Below are 19,418 nucleotides of genomic sequence, written 5' to 3'. Positions count from 1 at the left end.
GCCTTAGATCAAGCCCGGCGCAATTCTCTATTAGGCCCGGCGCAATTCGTTCCAGAGAGTATTGAGGTACTCTCTGCCTCGATCACGCCCGGCGTGGTGGAGTCTCGCGCCCGGCGCATGCATGACTTCCAGAAGCCCACTGCTCTGTTCTTCTCAAGCCCGGCGCGGCGTCATCTTGCGCCCGGCGCAGCCACTCTGCTCTGCTCCTTGGCTCCTTATGTTTCCAATCCAAAAGATCTTCAATCCTCAAATCTCTAGCTCAATACCTGCACAAAAAATGAGGTGTATTAAGGTATTGTTAGCTAAAATGGGTTAGCTATATCTGCACAAAAGATGAGTCAAAAAGGGAACAATTATCTTGCAATGGTGCTAAGAATGAGTAGAGTTGTACAATAATTCTCATTCAAAAAGATGTATAATTGAGACTTAACATTTGGTAAGGTGAAACCACTTAAGATTACTCACCTGTATTGTAAGAGATCTTCATAGTTGAAATGCGTGACAATACATATAGTTAATTGTTTTGCATATGATGTGTTATCTGAGTTGTGATATTCATATGCTATATTGATAATGTTGATTTGAGTTGAATGTTGAATTGAGCATGATATGTAAATATATGATTATGATTCATATTGTTTGTTGACTATGTTGATTTTTTGAACTCTATCTTACCTTTTTTTTTATGTGGCTGAACTGCGATAATCATATTTAATATGAGAACAAACAATGATAGGTACAAGGAGGTATACAGTGGAGATCATCTGGCAGATGGTAGCATTTAATATTATTTTGATGTTACTCTCATTATAATGTACATATATTTTAAATTTGATGGCTTACTATATTTATACTATTTTATACTTGTATAGTTGTTTTAGACTTATATGCATATTACATAGTACATATACAATTATTGTAAATATAGAATCTTAGATAAATTATTATTTCCATTATTAGTTGAGAAAATTGTTGAGTATAATGATTATAATGAATGGATGTATTGATGTAAATAATTTATTAATACAGATTAGATACTTTTGTTTTTTTATTGTAGTTTGATATGACGAAATATTATAGTGTAAAAGTACTTAAATTTTAACATAGTTATAGACTATAAATTATTATTGATGTTTTTAAAATTAAATTTAACAAAAAATTAATTTCTCAATTTATAACTTTTTAAGTTTTTATGTATCATCAGTAGAAAATATTTTTATGAAATGATCCGTACTTTGGTGATTATTTTTAAAGAATATGTAATTATTTTAAAAATTTATAATATATTTCTCAAAAGGTCAGGCTTAATTTGTTTATTTTTTAAAATTATATTCTTTATTTGAGTGAAATTATGAAGTCAAAAATATAAATTTTAGTAACTTTTTCATTTGGTTTTTCCCTTTATTTTTATAGTTGATTATTTAAAATACTTCAAATTAAATGAGATATAAAAAATGTTTATATCTTTTTTTATAAGTTTTCTTTCATTATAATTTGTACATGAGTGCACATTAATGTACATTGACATGCTTAACTTGTATTTCTTTATATATATATATTAACTCTAAATTTTAATAATAATAGAATAAATTATTTTTTTTGTCATGTAAATTAAAAAAGACCGATACATATATTTAAAAAAATATATAATTATTGACTTATTTAAAGTCAAATTTATTGGTCAATTTAACATTGTTAATGCAAAATAGGTAAGATTTAAACTATATTTTTTTTATAATAGATCCAAACTATATATTTAAAGTTTGGCTTGGTCTAACTTACTCTCATCCTTATTAGTTCTCTCGTTTTATTTACTAGTTACTGTCATTTTATTTTATTTTATAAAAAAAAAGTTAAAATAAATTTATTTCAAATAAAGTTATGGAATAAACATTTTTTTAGAACAACAATAGTAAAGTTTTATCTACCTAAAGGTACTTTTGTAATCATATTTTGCGATACTTTTTGAACTAAAGATTATAGTTTTGTGTCTCTGAATATGTGGGTATCTGCAAAAGACATATTAATGAACATTGTCCTTTTGTTTCAACATACAACACTATTAATTTTAAAATTAGAGATTAAGTGCCCCTTAAACCACATTTTAGCTTTATTAAATTTAATTATCTTTCCAACACCATTATATGCTAAGATATAATTTGGTACTCTCGATTGTTGATAATGTTTTGTAGCAAAAAAACGTCATGTGATATTTTAGGTTAAATTTTCTAATCTCTTTAGCTATTGAATATGTTGAGATTGTCTTCACGTAGTTTAATCTTTGTGTATTGGATTTTTATAAATAAGGAAGTTTAGTGAAGTCTACCATACTCCCTATTAACTTGCTATATCCTAGCATGTTTTAGTCTTTCAAAGTTTTTAACCTAAATTCAAAAGTAGTTGATGGTTAAACTTTGATTACTTAATTTAGTGTTTGAAGATTGCTCCAGTATTAGATTTTTGATTTAGTAGAATCGAGCGTTGTGAAAATGTTACAAAAAATTTGATGGACCCCAAAATAGGTTAAAGAATTTTATAAGTTATTCACTTCAATCATTGTCATTTTAATCATCATTTTTTCTTTGTTTAATAAGTGCGATTGTAACTTATTATTATTTTTTATTGTTATAATTTTCATTACTTAGTTGCAATATAATTAATGTTTTAAAACTTGTCTTGAATAAATTAAATAAAAAATAGATTATGTGACAAAATCTTTAATAACCAATTATACATTTGATTAAGTAAAGACTAATATATCATATTGATTTTTAAAAAACATTGATGACTCATTTAAGTACTTAATCATCAAAGTCATACATATTAATTAAAAAAAGAGTTAATCATCCATATATTGTCAGTGTAACCAATCATATATTTTAAATTATTTTATTTTATTTTTATTTAATTAAATAAGCAACTAACATGATACTATTAAAATATATAATTGGTTATCAGTATAAATTTTTTTTATACCGACAGTGTATAGGTGATTAACTCTTAAAAAAAATATAAAAAAATAAGAGTTTGATGAAACTTAAAAAAGTATTTTAATAATTTTTTTAATAGAAAAAGTTGTAGTAGAAAAGAAACAAATGAAGCTACTTCATACTTCGATCGTATGAACTGGAGAAACACAAAAGATGCTCGTTCTGTTCATCTCCTACAAAAAAAAACCAAATCAAAGAACAATATTAATAGAGTTTGTGATAATTGACAAGGAAATCATATATATTTTTTAAAACAACATATATTTTAAAAAATACATTTGACAATAATACAGTACATGTTTTTTTAAAAATATGTACAATTTGAATAACTTGATATTTTAAATAAAAATAAAAAAAGTCATAAATTGTAAATTCAAATAAAAACTAGACAAATATCCCAATGACAAAAAAAGACTTAAAAATTATTAAGAGAAAGCAAAAGAGAATAAAGAATAAAAAAAAAGATAAAATAACAAATACAACATTAAAAGACCTTAAATATGCTAAAGCTATCACATAAAGAAAATTATGCTAAAACAGCAGAAAGATTGTGATACTATGCTTTTTATCTTATCAATTGTATATTTCTTTTTCCAAATTTATGCTTCTTGCTTTCATTTAAAAAAAATTATAATTATAATAGATGCATGCTTTTTAAAATTCTCATGATGAATCATGAATATAAATTCCATTTCCATTGTTATCGAGTGTTGTTGCATGCAACATGTTTTTCTTTTTTGTTTCTTTTCCTTTTTCTTTTTCTATTTTATTTCTCCATGATTTGACTCTCTCCACCATTAAATCACAATTGACTAGTGTCTGAAATCCGGGTCCGTACGTACACCCGGATTCCAACAACTCATTTCAATCCACTTCAATGCAACTGCTTCATCCGGTCACCGTGTCCCGCTGATTTACCTAACGTTTCTTCTCCATTTTCACCTCCCAACAGGTTTGGGATTAGTTAAGCTGAAATAAATCTCAAACCTGGTAATAGCCAAAGTAAAAAAATAATATACATAGGTTTAGTCTTTAAATTTAAGAATAATTTTTTTTTAATTTTGTATTTTTAAACATGTTAATGATATCTTAAGAGATTATAATAAGATTTTTAAAAATTATAAAATTGAAAATAATAAATTTAAATTTGAAAAATAAAAATAAATTTATTTTAAATTTAAAGGAAAATATATTTAAGAATTTTTTTTTCAAATCTCAAATAAGTTGGCGCCACGTGTGTGACTCCTGAGACACGAGTTGCACTAGATCCTCGCTTCGGTTTTATCCGAAAGGCTTTGCATGTGAGGTGAATTTGGACTGAATTTCCAGAAAATTTCAGCCAGCAAGTGGAAAAGTGTTAAATTATTACAAGGAGCGTTTGTCGTAACTCGCTTAGAGAATAAACCACGTCAGCCAAAAATTTACTTTTTTGTCCCTTATTTTTTGAAAAAGACGATCGTGTCCTCCACTCCATGACGAGGCTGTATGTGATTGGAAATTGGAAAACCAAAAAGGGGTTCATTTGGTAATGGGCATCCACTGAAAAATAATCAAAATCGTAACTCTCATCTCAGTGCGCTTCATCCTTTTTTTTTTTAATTGATAATAATTAATTAATTTTTTATATTTATTAATATTATCATCATTTTACTCCATTTTTTAAGTGGCTCAATTTAACTGGTCCGGCAAATTTATGAAACTGAAAATAATCATTATTTTAAAATAGGAACTAGGAAGGGCTCTTTTGTGTGTTACTCCTATTTTATATTTTTTATTTTTTTAAGGGAGAATAGAAAAAAAAAAAAAAAAAGAGTGCATAGGTAATGGAGAAAGAAGAAGAAGGTCTCTTACTAGCTCCTCTTTTGTCACGATTTTATGTGTTTTTCTCAGCAGATTTTCTCAGAATTGAAACACACTGAGCTTGGCTTTTCTTTCTTTCACTCTTTCTCCATTGAGATCTGAGGGTTGTGTCAAAGCTTTGATGCGTTGTCGTTTCGTTTACTTGCTTCCTGAGTGAGTTGCTTAGGAGTGGTAAGATTCAGTTCGTGGTTGAGATCACTTTCCAAGTTTAGGTTTTGGATCCCTCTTTGAGTTAGTTTCTGTCTCTATTTGTTTCCTCCTTTGCGTAATGATGTTAAAGTGTGTGCCAAATATGGTGCTACCGTGATCCGCGAATGATCTTTGTCTTATTCAGCTCTTGTGAGCGTGGGGGAAATATTTTGTTATTATTGTTTTTTTTTTTTATTTTTGGAATGTGTTCTGTTCTTTTCAGTTGTTGGCTTTTTGTGAATCTAGGTTTAGTTCACTCGCTGTTTGATTTCGTAAAGTGCTTGCTTTGTTCCTTCATTGTTTCTGATTGTTGTTTGAAAACAAGAAATTATGTTCTGCTCTTTGGTTTCTGGATGTTTGAAGAAGAGTAGAGGAACTTGGATGGTTGTAAGAGGAGGTTGATCTTTTTCTATTTGTTTCTTCTTTTTTTCCTTTTGAAGCAGTGATGTTTTCCCAGATGATTTGTTGATAAAAAAAAGTTGATATTTTTTATGCTTTTGTTTTCTCTAGTTGGATATTTGATTTGATTGTTGGTTAGCTTTATTACCTTGTGTGTTTAAATTCAGTAAGTGACTATGTTATGTGTTTTTAATGAGTTTGGATGCTTGTGGTAGTGCATCTGCTTTGATGTAATTTTACTTATGTATTTTTTGGTGTTTCTGAAGGACTAGCTTTAATGGGTTTGTGGTTTTTTCCTCAGCTGAGTCTCCTCCTGCAAATGAAAGTATGTGCTGTGAGTTGGAGCGGTTAAAGCCAGCACTATCTCCATCTCCGTTGCCTATTTTGATTTGCACATCTCAACCTAGAAGCCACGAGATGAATCACTTTTCTGTTGACACTGAAGATTCTTTTGCAAGCTTGCTTGAACTTGCAGCCAATAATGATGTTAAGGGTTTCAAACGATTGATTGAGTGTGATCCTTCCTCCGTAGACGAGGTTGGGCTATGGTATGGTCGCCGCAAGGGGTCAAAGCAGATGGTCAATGAGCAAAGAACTCCTTTGATGGTTGCTGCTACCTATGGTAGCATTGATATTATGAAACTCGTTCTTTCTCTATCTGATGCTGATGTTAACCGACCTTGTGGCCTTGACAGAAGCACTGCCCTTCATTGTGCGGCATCAGGTGGGGCTGAAAATGCTGTTGATGCTGTGAAACTGCTTTTGGAAGCAGGGGCTGATCCGAATTCTGTGGATGCCAACGGGCATCGTCCTGGAGATGTTATTGTTTTTCCTCCCAAGCTTGAACATGTTAAAAACAGTCTTGAGGAGCTTCTTCAAACTAATGATTCTATTGCTGGATGTAATCTTAGGGTTATCACAATCTCATCCAATGCATATTCACCACCCTTGTCAACCTCGCCGGAGATTGGGTCTCCTTCTGCTGCAGATTTCCAGCTTAAGTTGAAGTCTAATGACGCCCCTGTTTCTTCTGCATCTGAGAAGAAAGAGTATCCTGTTGATCCATCACTTCCTGACATCAAGAACAGCATATACTCAACTGATGAATTCCGAATGTATTCTTTCAAGGTTCGACCTTGTTCCCGTGCTTATTCACATGATTGGACTGAATGCCCTTTTGTTCATCCAGGGGAGAATGCTCGACGAAGGGATCCCAGAAAGTACCATTACAGCTGTGTTCCTTGTCCTGACTTTCGTAAGGGTGCTTGTAGGCGGGGAGACATGTGTGAATATGCTCATGGGGTTTTTGAATGCTGGTTGCATCCTGCACAGTATAGAACCCGACTGTGCAAGGATGGAACAAATTGTTCCAGAAGAGTTTGCTTCTTTGCCCACACTGCTGAAGAGCTTCGACCATTATATGTTTCAACTGGTTCTGCTGTTCCTTCTCCAAGATCAAGCACATCTTCTGCCATGGATTTTGCTGCAGCCATGAACATGTTGCCTGGCTCTCCTTCCTCGATGTCGGTCATGTCTCCTTCCCCGTTCACTCCTCCCATGTCACCTTCTGCCAATGGCATTTCACACTCTTCTGTCGCTTGGCCCCAGCCAAACATCCCAGCATTGCATCTTCCGGGAAGTAATCTCCAGTCTAGTCGTTTGAGATCTTCACTCAATGCTAGAGATATTCCTATGGATGATTTTGATATGTTACCTGATTTTGATCAGCAGCAACAGCTCCTTAATGAGTTATCATGCCTCTCTCCACAGCCAATAAATTCTAATACTATGAACCGCTCTGGGCGCATGAAACCTCTGACTCCTTCAAATCTTGATGATCTCTTTTCTGCTGAGAGTTCTTCTCCCCGATACGCTGATCCAACATTGACTTCAGCTGTATTTTCTCCAACTCACAAATCAGCTGTCCTCAATCAGTTTCAGCAGCAGCAAAGCTTGTTGGCACCTGTGAATACAAATTTTTCTTCTAAAAATGTTGACCATCATTTATTGCAGGCCTCATATGGGGTTCAGGCATCAGGAAGAATGTCTCCGCGAAATGTGGAACCAATTTCTCCAATGGGTTCTAGGATTTCTATGCTAGCTCAGCGTGAGAAGCAACAATTTCGCAGCTTAAGCTCCCGGGAACTCGGCTCCAACTCTGCTGTTGCTGCTGCAGCTGCTGCCTCTGCCAATTCTTGGTCAAAATGGGGATCACCAAATGGTAAGTTGGATTGGCCTGTTGGTGCTGATGAAGTAGGTAAGCTCCGAAGGTCATCTTCATTTGAGCTCGGGAACAATGGTGAGGAGCCTGATTTATCGTGGGTCCAGTCACTTGTTAAAGAATCACCAACAGAAATTAAAGATAAATTGGCAACTAGTGTCTCAAATGTTGGAGCAGCTGGATCCTCCAATGAGGGATCAAATATGAGCACACAAATGGAGTCTGTTGATCATGCTGTACTGGGAGCATGGCTTGAACAGATGCAGCTTGATCATCTTGTGGCTCAGCAAAACTGAAATGAGTTTCGCTGATCCTGAGGTAGTTAACAACAGAAATGTTTCAGTAAATAATATATGTTCTTTTTGAATTTTGTTGATGGAATTGGAAGATGGTTACAGTAACTAAGAAAGGAAGCAGTAAGGAAAGGAACCACTGAGGGAAATTCATTTTCAGGTTTAGTGTTACAAAAGTAACTTGGAAGGTTCAGAAAACCACTGGGTGGCATTCAGTGAATTAATGCCAGTGTAGGGGTTTTTTGGCTGCCTATCTATTAAAATTTTAGGCTCACATTCCTGTCATTTTTTCGTTCCTTGAGGAGCAAATGTTCTATCGCAATGCAGTCCTATTCCTAAGTTTGATCAATCTTTTTAATTTTATTTCTTTATATTTTGGGGTAGAAAATGAAATTACAGAAGGGTCATTAGAGTTAATTCCTTGTGTCTCCATTTTGGTCCAATTTTGGGGATGAAAAATACAGGATGTTGGATATGACGTTTCTCATGTAATTTGGAATTAATAATTGTCGATGCCAGGGAGTGGGTGATTTAGGAATATTTAAAGATTGATGATCCTTTGAGCACGTAACATTCAATTGAAGTTTATTACTATATTATTTTATTATCATTGTCTCCATTCTCAATAGGATACTATCATCGCAGTGTTGGTAGTTTTTAATTGCATTATATAAATAATGGAACTGTCTGAGCATCAAATTCTGTTGTTGGAGAAGTACTGTAGATTGTGCATGAACTAAATTGCTTTTATAACAATTCTATGTCTCTGTACAATTGATGAAACAGCATATTACATATTTGATGTCTAGGCCTAGTTATCCCTGAATGATTATATGGACCAGTGGAATTGTGGACTTTGGGGCGTCCTACTCAGCTAGCATTTAGATATCCAATGAAACACTTCTAATCACTTTGAGTTTATATATTAAATTAGTTGAACCTCTTGTTTTGGTGGACGTATTCGATGCATATGCTAATGATATTACAATATATCTCCCATTCTGTTCTTTTTTGTGGTTTTTTTAGGAATTGGTCAATAGTTTAATGGAGTTAGGCTTGCTTGATTATTGTCTATTTTATTTTTTGAAGAATAGTTTATTGACTGAAAAATGTTCAGAAGCTTTATATTTATTTGATAATTGAAAGATTTCGTAACATTCATGGTATTTTTTTCAATCGCTATTCTTTCTTAAAGGAAACTCAAATAGAATAGAAATGTCTTCTTATTTATTTATTATTTTTATAAACGTACTATTAAGGGGATATGCTAAAGCAAGAATATCTTTGACTCCAGAATCTGATTTATTTTCGCTGGTATTAAATCTTTAGGAGTAAAGAAACGAATGTGTTAAATATTTGGCTTTTACATTATTGGAAAAAGTTGAAAAGGATACGTATGTTTTTTTTTTTGTTTTTTGGGCTTATTTAAGCTTGCAGTTTTCCAAATTTGGACAATATATTTATTTTGTCCTCCAAATCTAAAACGTGTTGTTAGTTTCTAAAATATTAAAACTAATTATTTTGTTTTTTCAATTTTTAGTTTTTATAATTTTAAAAAAACATTATTTTAATTTCTAATAATGACAAATTGAAAAAGGCTAAAATAATAATTTTTTTTTTATATTTTGGGATTTAAACTTGAGATACCAAAATAATATTTTAAAAATTATAGAAATTAAAAATACAAGTTTCAAATTTGTGATAAAAAAAACTATACTTAAATTTGAGGAATTTAAAATATATTTAAATCTATTATTTTATCTTCAAAATTACCATCTCAATGATAACACTAAAATTTTAATTTAAAATTTTGTACATGTTATTCAATTTTTACATAACTAGGCTAATTCAAATAGTTCGAATAGAAATAATGTATATGAAGTCATAATATATGAATTTAAAAATATAATAGAAAGAGAAAAAAATTGTAAATATAAAAAAAATATTTTAATGGTTTGAGTGTCGGCATTATTCTTTCACTATCTCCGGTGCTTTTGATAAGTAGTGTGTCATTATATGCTTTTCTAAGTTACAGTTGAGTTGACTCCCGTAACCAAATCGACATGAATTTTATCACTAAAGTTAGATAAAATTCCCTCGAATAAAACAAATCATAAAGGAATTAATGTAAATAGTTTTACCACCATATCAGCATCACCTATTTATTAACAATTATTTTGTGGTGATCCTCTTCATTTGTTCTGGCCTTTTCTTTCCACTTTTGCATAAGGAATAATAATGCTTCACCACGCATTCCATTAACATCATATAACCGACCTTCTCTTTCAAGGAATATTTGTAATCTCCTATATTCTTATTCTGATCAAGGGTAATGGGTAGCTATAACATTGTCACATACGAAAATTCTTTTTCTAGTTAGGATCATACACAGGTCATTTTTCTGTTTTGCCTTTCCACCTGAGCATTACCAAATGCAATTAACTTCTACGATTAGTGCTTTGCCCAAATAGGTAATTGATGAATGGTTTCACAAAAAACATTCAAACATTCAATATCTTCATGCCTTAATGTTCTTATTTGGTGGATTGATTGAACTTTTTATTATTATTATTATTTTTTATTTTGGAGTTGGTTTTCCAAAGTCCAAAGTCCAATCGTTGGAAGTCCACACTCGTGGTAGAAGAAATTGAGAGAACTAATGGCAAAAGTCAATTTGATAATTGTGGAAAAACTATTTAAATTTCTAATATGAAATATTGGGGTGCTATTTAGATAAATATAAGGTTGTTTTTATTCTCATATAAATTTAAGATGTTAATTAAGATGTAATATGTGTATAAAGAAATTTTTAAGATGAAAAGAATCACATTACTTTAAAAAAAAATTATTACTTAAGTATTGAGAAAAGATTGTTTAATAGAAGACGTTTCTCAAAATTTTTCATAAAACATATTTTATTGATATTTTATTATGTGTATTACACATGTTAAATATTTATAATATATTATTAAAATTTATAATAAATTATATATATAAATAAATATCCTATTTAGTACGAGTATTCATTGGAATAGATCAATTCTTATCGAATCAATTAAATTGGTTCGGTTTCAATTCCAATCAAATTAATTAAATCTAATTTAATTGGTTCATGTTTAAAATTTACATACTAAAAATCTTAACTAACTTGAACCAAACTAATTAATTTATATGTTAATTTTATTTGATTAATAATTAGAATATATGTGTCATTTTGATTATTTTAAAGATATTTTTGTGTTATAATATGTATATATATATATATATATATTTTTTTTTCTCAAATACTTAAAGAAACTAAGAATAATTATATTACAATACATTGAGTGTCATTTTCATGCACTATAGTGCATTTAAACTCCCTAAGTAAATTAAAAAAATAAATTATATTAAAAATATATCAATTTAGTTAATTATTGATAATATATCAATTTAGTTCATGTTTAAAAGTTTATTTACTTTGAGAATTTTTTGCTCACCTCTTTTTCTTGTACCAATTTTTTTCCTTCCTTATCTTCTTTTCTTCTATCATCTTCTCTTTCTAATAATTTTATATGAATTTTACAATCTTTTATTTTTTTTCCATCCATCAATCAAGTGACTCACACTTTCTCGTCTTTATTCTTTTAAGTTGTAAGCTTTTACCTTTATCTTCATCATTCTTTAAATCTTATTTTTGTGATCCTATTTTTACTATTCTTTAAATTTTATTTTTATATCTTCATCTTTATCATTTTTTTTTAAATCTTTATGACTATCATATTCTCTATCTTATTTTTTTCTAGCTAAATTATATTTTTAGTCTTTTATTTTTATATTTTAGATTCATTTTAGTTATTTATATATTAATGTAAAACTTAGGTCTGGGAGCGGGTTCCATGAACTTGCTCTTGAAATAATGAAGTTAGAGTGAGAGAAACTGACTCTTTGCTCCTTATTCCTAAGATCTTCTTCTTCCCTTTCTTTGTGTAGTTAGTGAGTAGTTGAAAGAGTTCTTCCTCAAACTGTGATGCAGAGCTAAACTCGGATTCGTGCGAGCTTCTTCTTTCCTCTTTCCCTTTCAGTTGATTTTGTTTCTCTTAAGAGGTAAGGGAAGCTATAACTTAATCTTGGTGGATGATTGTGTGGATTATCATGTTGCATGTGTGGTATGAATGCCCATTGATGTATAATTGTTTGAATGTTGAACTAATTTGCAAGAAGACTTGGTGTTCTTAGTTTCTTAGAGATTTTGTGGTTTTGGGGGAAAAACCTTGATTGCAGCCAAATTCTTGTTATGAGTTGTTTTGTTGTTGGAAATTGATGCATTCTGGTTGTTTAGATGAGTTTTTAGTTTAGAATTGAGATTGGATTTGCATATTAGAATCATGTGTATTTCTTAAAGGAATTTGCTTAGCAATTTTGAAATGGCTAAGTGGTTTGGTGCTTCCAAATTAGACTTTGTTGTCTTCATAAAATTTGTCGCCCTAGATGTTAGATTTTGAATGGCTTTGGAATCAACTAAAAAGGAGGTCTAGAACTCCATCTATGACTTTTTTAGTGAGTAAATGTCAAGTTGTTAGCATTTAGGCAAACTGGTGCGATTTTTATGATTTTAAACATGTAGATGATGGAATTAGAACCTGAGGTCTTCAAGAGAGTTATAGATAATCTTTTTATCCTTCATGTGAGATAATAATGAGTTTGATTGGATTAGCGGAACTCCAATTATGTTGTGTTATGTGAAAGTTGTCGTTGTATGCTAATTGATGATTACATGTTAAAAATGATGTATTAATTTCTTTATAACATATGGTAATATATGATGTCCTAAGTTACTATATGATGAATTGTTGATATGGATGATGATGTATGAGTGTTTAATGTTGTTTACCTTGTGATTGAAGTTGTTATATTGAGATCGTTACACATGTTGTACGTTGTACTAATCATTGGAAGTTGTTCTTTAAATTATTTAGTTGTTAATTCGTTTGACTGTTTTTAGTTGATATTTAATATGTTGCTTTCGTTGATGTATGCTTAAAGTAGTAAAGCTACTTTGATGTTAAGTTGTTATACTGCTTTGATGTTTTAAGCTGTTTTATAGTTTTGTAAGATGTTGTAAGATGGATGCTAATAGTTGTTAAAGTTGAAAGCTGTAAAATTACTATGAAAAAAATGTTGTATTTATTATTATTGTTAAGTTGAGAGTTGATATATATGTTGAAAGATGATTACGTGTTAAAGAAGTAAGTTTATATATTGTTATGTGTTGTATGGTTAAGACGTAAGATGAATGATGTTTAAGTTGTAATAATGTACGATGATAAGTTATTAAGCTATTCAGTTGCTAGGCATGTGGTTGTGATACATGTCTATGTTTAAATATATTGAAACTAGAGGAAATTTAAAGATGTTTTTGAAGTTTAATATCCCATTGTGCATATATACGTTGTATTGAACCCTTCAATAAGTAAGTTGACTTCTAAATGAGTATGTTATTTTCAGTTGTCTCCTCTAGGTTTTATGTGGTATCCATATGTGGGTAAGGTCGAGACATACATGTATAAAATGACCATAGTGTAGGGGAAAGGTTGAGCTATATTAATTATAAGTGGCCAAATGAGTAAGGTTGCATGCTATATAAAGTGGTAAAGTTGTGGACATGTGGTTGAGATACATGTCTAAGTTGAGATACATAAATATTAGAGGTGAATTAAGTTATTTTAAAAAGTTGCTTCCCTAGCCTAGTATTGGAGGCTAACTAGTAGGCTAATACTATAAGTGGCTTAATTAAGCTAGCTAATGCTGTGGTAAACCTGTGCCTAAACTGTTTTATCATGATATAGTACCATAGTTTATTGTTTAAGTGACAAAGCTTGAGAAATCAAACTAAGTTGTCTGTACCTGCCTCTCTTATGAGGCTTAATGTTGTACTATACTTGACTTGATTGAGATAGGTCTAAAGTTATGATTCGGTAGGGACAAACCACTTAAACTACTCACCTTAGTTGTAGGAGATCTCCTTAGTTGAAATGTGTAATGATGCATGTTGTTCCTATGTTGAAAATATTGTGTTGTTGTGATGATTAGCCGTGTTGAGACTGTGGTGATGTTGAATTGATATTACGTTGTTGTAAATTGAGTTGTTATGCGGGTATGTGTTCTGTATTATGATGTCTTGCATTGTTGGTATTGTGGATGAGATAGTGATGTGAATATGTAACTAGCGTTGTTGATATTGTGCATTAAATATGTATTGTTTCTTTTTTACTCTAACTTATTCTTGCATGTTTCCATGTGACTTGGACTGTAATGATTATACGTTGTATGTGAGTAGAACAATGATAGATATGTGATGTTGCTGTTGAGGTGGCCGTTAGGAGGATGGTGGAGTTGGATATATTTTTGTACTACAACGGTATAATGCTATGAGTAGAAGCTTGTTAGGTAGCTATAGGTGTACATTTTAGCTTGTTAGATCACTGTATTTATATGATATATTTATGTAAAGTTGTTTCACATGTATGGTATACACTATATGACTTGATAATAGTAAACTTACACTTTTGAGATTTTTAGTAGATATTTGTTTGAGTAGTTGTGCTGTCAGTGTAGGAACTATGACGAGTTGTTATAATTAAAATATTCATTTTGATCTTTAATCATTTTTATATTTGTATCAATTTGACTCTTTTAAAATAATAATAAATTTTAATTTTATGACACAATTTTGAATCACGCAATGTTTGAATTTAGAAGGGCTATAACATAGTAAAAATTACGTGAAAAATATGTTTCATAAGCAACTATAAAATATTATGAAATTATATTTAAATTTTTTTTAATTGCCTTTTAGACTTATTTTTATGCAATGTTCATCGTGTTTGTAACATTTATTTTATTTAAATTTTGATTGTGTTCAATAATTTTCATATAAAGAAATATAATAAGACAAGCTTAAGTTTTGAATAAATATATATATTTTTAAAAATCATGTATCAAAATTGAAAATAATTGTTTCAAAAGAATTAAGTTAGTATAAATTAAAAAAATAAATGATAAAAAATGAACATTTTAAAAAATAAATAATCAAAATAAATCTAACAAATAAAATAAAGAAAAAAAAAATAATTTAACCTTTTTTCTAAAAACTAATAATTTATTTTCATCATCTCTTTCTCTACATCGAATGCAAGACACAAGCTAATGTGTGAAAGTAATTTTTATTAATATGTGATGTGATTCTTTGGAATTTATTTAAAAACTCGTATATAATAGAAGTGTTTAACCTCTGATGATTAGTCCTCTCGACATGAAAATATTGTCCTTATTATCTCAACATCTGGTTGTTGCGTTTCCAATATATACTCTTTCAAGTTCTTATTATTTTTGTTAAAATATAATTTTAAAGATTAGTTTCTAGAATCTTATATGTTTGTTCTAATATGGTGGTTGGTTTGGTACTAAACTATGGAAGTTTTGTGTAAAAAAAAAAAACTATGTAAGGTTCTTCACGGTTGGATGAGAGAGAAACCAAGGAAATGCAAGAAAGAGAGAACGGTGGAAGAAGAGAGGGGTAATCTGAAAAACATTTTCCAAAAGAAGTTTGGTAGAGAATTATTTTGAAAAAAGAAATAAACTAGAAGGATGTTTATAATCAGTAAGATTCACCTGGTGGTAGAAAGTTAAGATAATATAAACAAAATTTTAGCTTCAAATCTAGTGTTGTTATAATAATTCTAATGAGTAATTTTTTTTAAAAAAGTGTTTAGGAAAATTCAATGAACAAAAAGGAGAAAAAAGCTAGGTATATTTATTGATAACAAGGAGAAGTATAAATATCATTCGTCTTACATTAATTAAAAAAACAAATCCGGAAAATTGGCCCACAATAAAGTTTATAAAAGAAAATTCTTTGATAAAAAATATATTTTTTATACGGAAGATAGAAGATTCTCCTCTTAAATTTTTTTAATAGGATTCACATAATAAAGTCCTCTTGGAAAAAATAATAAAGAATGAATTTTTCTAGGGAAGAAAACGATGTCAGAAAATGAAATGGAATAAATTTAAAGAATTTATCTTTACTAGGAGAAAAAGAGGCATTTCCATGTCTCTCAATATTTATTTAAAAATAAAAAATAAAAATAATAAAATGAGTAATTATTAAAGAAAAATGATAGTTATTAAAATAAATTCTTAATATCTTAACTTTTTTTCTTATAAAATAAAAGGTATAATAGTTCAATAAATATAGAAATTAATTATTAAAATCTCTTTTTCTCTAATTTAGGCTTTAGGGTTTAAATAATAATTTTTTTTTCTCTAGTTTTCTTTTTTTAAAATCTCTTCAAACCCAGCATACAAGTTATAATTTCCACGTCCATGGTCAATTAGAGTCCATACAGATATGCCCTTATGGCCTGTTTGGCAATATGTTCACAAAATCACGTCCAAACATATCTGCACTGGTAGCTTCGCTTCAGAAGTGAAAAATCACGTATGACCAAACACGCGGTTAATCGTTCTCGTTGTCCTTCTCTGCATACGTGTTGTCTTAACTGTTACCACTTGCCAATCTGTTTGGATTCTATGGCCCAGAGACCAGAATCGCAAACCCACCACCTGCTTCTTTACCAAACACCTCCCCACCTAACCCCTTCAAATTACGTGACGATAGAGACTAATGTGATGAATGATACATCCATCAGCATCGCTGCAAAGCACAATGCATGCTCATGATGGCTGATAAATGGACTCAGGAACAACAATTAGCTGAGCGGGGGCATCCATTTATCCTTCAGTCAACTCAATGCATGCTATTGGTCGGTTCCTTCCAAGGGAAAACGTGACACCATTTGTTGGAGTGGATGAACAATGAGGACAAGAGGGTTTTGCAAAGCCTCTGAATTGATGAACCAACTAATAGTGTTTACAAAATATATATTTATTTAGATTGTCTCGCTAAAATAAAAATGATTAACATTTTCAACGCATATCGCTAATATCTCAACCTCAATCAAAATTTGTTGGAAATACGAGGAGTAAATTGAATAGAATAATCAGAAGCTATCAGAACTATGCTAGTTCGTATATTCATCTCTCCATCAGCTTCTGTGTGTTTATATTTGAATGCTGTTGCTGTATACCTCAGATACCAACTAAAATGCAAATTAGGTTGGCATATAACACCCTTGGTTTTATAAATGAAATAATAATGGTATAATGCTTTACTTGGAACCTCTGCTCCTCATATTAACATCTGCTCTTCTGGTCTGGCTCTCAACACAACAGAAACAAAAGCACTAATGTGTGAACTAGCTCAGTAACCAGCAGGGGGATTCAAATTGCTTTTGGAGTTCTTTGTTGAGTACAGTACAGTACTATAGGTTTCTCTTGTTTCCTCGGATCATGTTAGCAACAACAGCAAAAAATAAATAAAGGGCAAAAAGTGTCAAAATTACCACGATTTTATACGTGGTGAGGTAGCCAAAAATAAGATGGTTCATGAATGATTTTGTAGTATATGTTGTTTTCAGTGACCCTCGCATGTCACGCAGCACCTTAACATCACCAATAATCCCCACAAGTGCATTTCCCATCTTCAAATCGGTGGAACCGATTATTGTCCCTCACAATGATCACCCTTCCGGTACACTTGCTAATAAACTTGATGGCAGTGTGGCAATCACCACAAACCCTCAAGTTCTTCATTACTCTGATGGGCCTTTCCGGAGGGAAAGTAATAAGGCCAAACGCAATGGCTAACCTTTCGCTATGATACCTTATACTCATACTCTTCTCATCCCCATCCACTTCTTTCAACACAAAAGATGTATCTGCAACATACCCAGCTTTCGCCATTTCCTCACCCAACTCCTCCAACTTCTCATAAATCTCCAAAGTCTTCCCATGAGACCTATCTCCAGCAGCAAACGTATGAACCCTATTCCCTTCCTCCACCCAACTCAGCCCAGTTTCCTTCTTTATCCCCTCATCCCTCATCCTCTTCCTCGCTCTCGCCGCTTCCTCCCATCTCCCCGCAGCAGCATAAGCATTCGAGAGCAAAACCTGAATCCCAGAACTCACAGCACCCATCTCAGAAACCTTGTCAGCCACAAACGACGCCAATTCAGCGTTCCCATGAATCCTACACCCCGTCAACAAAGCCCCCCAAACAGATTCCGTGGGCTCCACAGGCATTTCCTCAACCACCTTTACCGCTTCCTCCAACTTCCCAGCACGACCAAGCAAATCCACCAACGTAGCATAATGCTGCGAACCAGGTTCAATACCAAGCTCCTGCATCAACGCGAAATAACGCCACCCCCTCTCCACCAACCCTGCATGGCTGCATGCATAAAGCAGACACAAAAACGTGATGAAATTAGGTTTCACATTCCCCCCAACGCTCATTTCTTCAAAAAGCTCAAACGTTCTCCACGTGTGCGCGTGCTGAGCACACGCGATCAACATCGCGTTCCACATGCCGAGGTTCCTAACACGAACCTCCTCAAAAACACGGTACCCCCCTTCCACAACGCCGCACTTAGAGTACAACGAGATTAACGAACTAGCCACAAAGCAGGACGAGTCAAAACTCGTCTTAAAGCTCAATCCATGCACTTGCTTCCCCAACTCGAACAACGTGGAGGCACTACAAACCCTCAACACACTAGACAACGTGAAATCATTAACACCCACGTTTTCATTCAAAGCGTGCTTGAAGAGGGTGAGGGCCTCCTCGTGGAGCCCCATTTGGGAGTACCCGTATATCATGCCGCTCCAGGAGACGACGTTTCTGTGAGGCATTTCGTCGAACACCTTGCGCGCCGAGTTTATGTCGCCGCATTTGGCGTACATGTCGACCAGGGAGCTTCCGACGAAGACGTCGGGGCGGTGGGCGGTTTTGAGCGCGAGGCCGTGGAGGGAGTGGGCCAGGGGGAGGGAGGAGAGGGCGGCGACGGACTTCGCGGCGGTGGGGAGCGTATGGTCGTCGGGGCGGAGGGCGTGGCGGAGCATGCGGCGGAAGAAGCGGAGGGCGGGGAGGGGGAGGTCGTTCTGCGCGAAGGAGGAGATGAGGGAGCTCCACGTGGTCGCGGATTTGTGAGGGAAATCTTCGAAGAGTTTGTGGGAAGAGTGTTGGAGGTTGCACTTGGAGTAGAAGTTGATCAGGTGGTGGCACACCAGTGGAACGCTTTCCAACCCTGATTTGATGACGTGGCCATGGAGTTGGACACCCTTCGCAAGGGACCGTGATTGGGTTAAGCACAGTACCACCTTGCAAATCTCTCTGTAGTCGCTCTCTAGTTCCACCATTTGAAGGTGCCAACCTACACGCTGCCGTTTTGCTCGCCGCGTCACCTCTAAAACTTTTCTGTTGGGCTTCGGCCTTTTTTAGTGAGATCCAAAATATAAAGCCCGTCGGCCCAAAGCCACGTCTTCTAAGGAGTAAGGAGTAAGGAGTGGAGAGTTCGTTGAAGA

At 32.6% G+C, this 19,418-nt stretch overlaps 2 protein-coding genes across 6 annotated transcripts; one reads left to right on the top strand and one right to left on the bottom strand.

The window, feature by feature from the left end:
• Nucleotides 1-4,720: 4,720 nt before the first annotated feature.
• Nucleotides 4,721-8,559, top strand: LOC109796653 (zinc finger CCCH domain-containing protein 30). Of its 5 annotated transcripts, none has more exons than XM_020356392.3 (2): nucleotides 4,721-5,021; nucleotides 5,705-8,559. In XM_020356392.3, exon 2 carries the CDS (start codon nucleotides 5,766-5,768, stop codon nucleotides 7,953-7,955), a length of 2,190 nt encoding a protein of 729 aa, XP_020211981.2. In that variant the 5' UTR covers nucleotides 4,721-5,021; nucleotides 5,705-5,765; the 3' UTR covers nucleotides 7,956-8,559. The 5 variants fall into 5 exon arrangements, with proteins under 5 accessions (XP_020211981.2, XP_020211980.2, XP_082933331.1 ...); XM_020356391.3 differs by having other exon boundaries at nucleotides 4,723-5,021; nucleotides 5,740-8,559; XM_083077205.1 differs by lacking the exon at nucleotides 4,721-5,021 and adding an exon at nucleotides 5,045-5,062 and having other exon boundaries at nucleotides 5,740-8,559.
• An 8,267-nt stretch (nucleotides 8,560-16,826) lies between these two features.
• On the bottom strand, nucleotides 16,827-19,253 carry MEF1 (mitochondrial RNAediting factor 1). The gene has a single exon (XM_020355460.3). It carries the CDS (start codon nucleotides 19,251-19,253, stop codon nucleotides 17,505-17,507), a length of 1,749 nt encoding a protein of 582 aa, XP_020211049.1. The 3' UTR covers nucleotides 16,827-17,504.
• Nucleotides 19,254-19,418: the final 165 nt, after the last annotated feature.

The sequence above is a fragment of the Cajanus cajan genome, chromosome 6 (genome assembly GCF_000230855.2).
Source record: "Cajanus cajan strain Asha chromosome 6, NIPB_CcT2T_4, whole genome shotgun sequence".
NCBI classification, from domain to species: Eukaryota; Viridiplantae; Streptophyta; class Magnoliopsida; order Fabales; family Fabaceae; genus Cajanus; species Cajanus cajan.
Note: the sequence above shows the minus strand (reverse complement) of the source record. Positions and strands in the feature narration are given on the sequence as shown.

Coding starts and splice junctions, on each gene's coding strand:
- LOC109796653 (XM_020356390.3), top strand. CDS start 5,370: ATGTTCTGCTCTTTGGTTTCTGGATGTTTGAAGAAGAGTAGAGGAACT. Junction 5,437..5,739: donor TTGGATGGTTGTAAGAGGAG/GTTGATCTTTTT, acceptor TTTTTTCCTCAG/CTGAGTCTCCTCCTGCAAAT.
- MEF1 (XM_020355460.3), bottom strand. CDS start 19,253: ATGGTGGAACTAGAGAGCGACTACAGAGAGATTTGCAAGGTGGTACTG.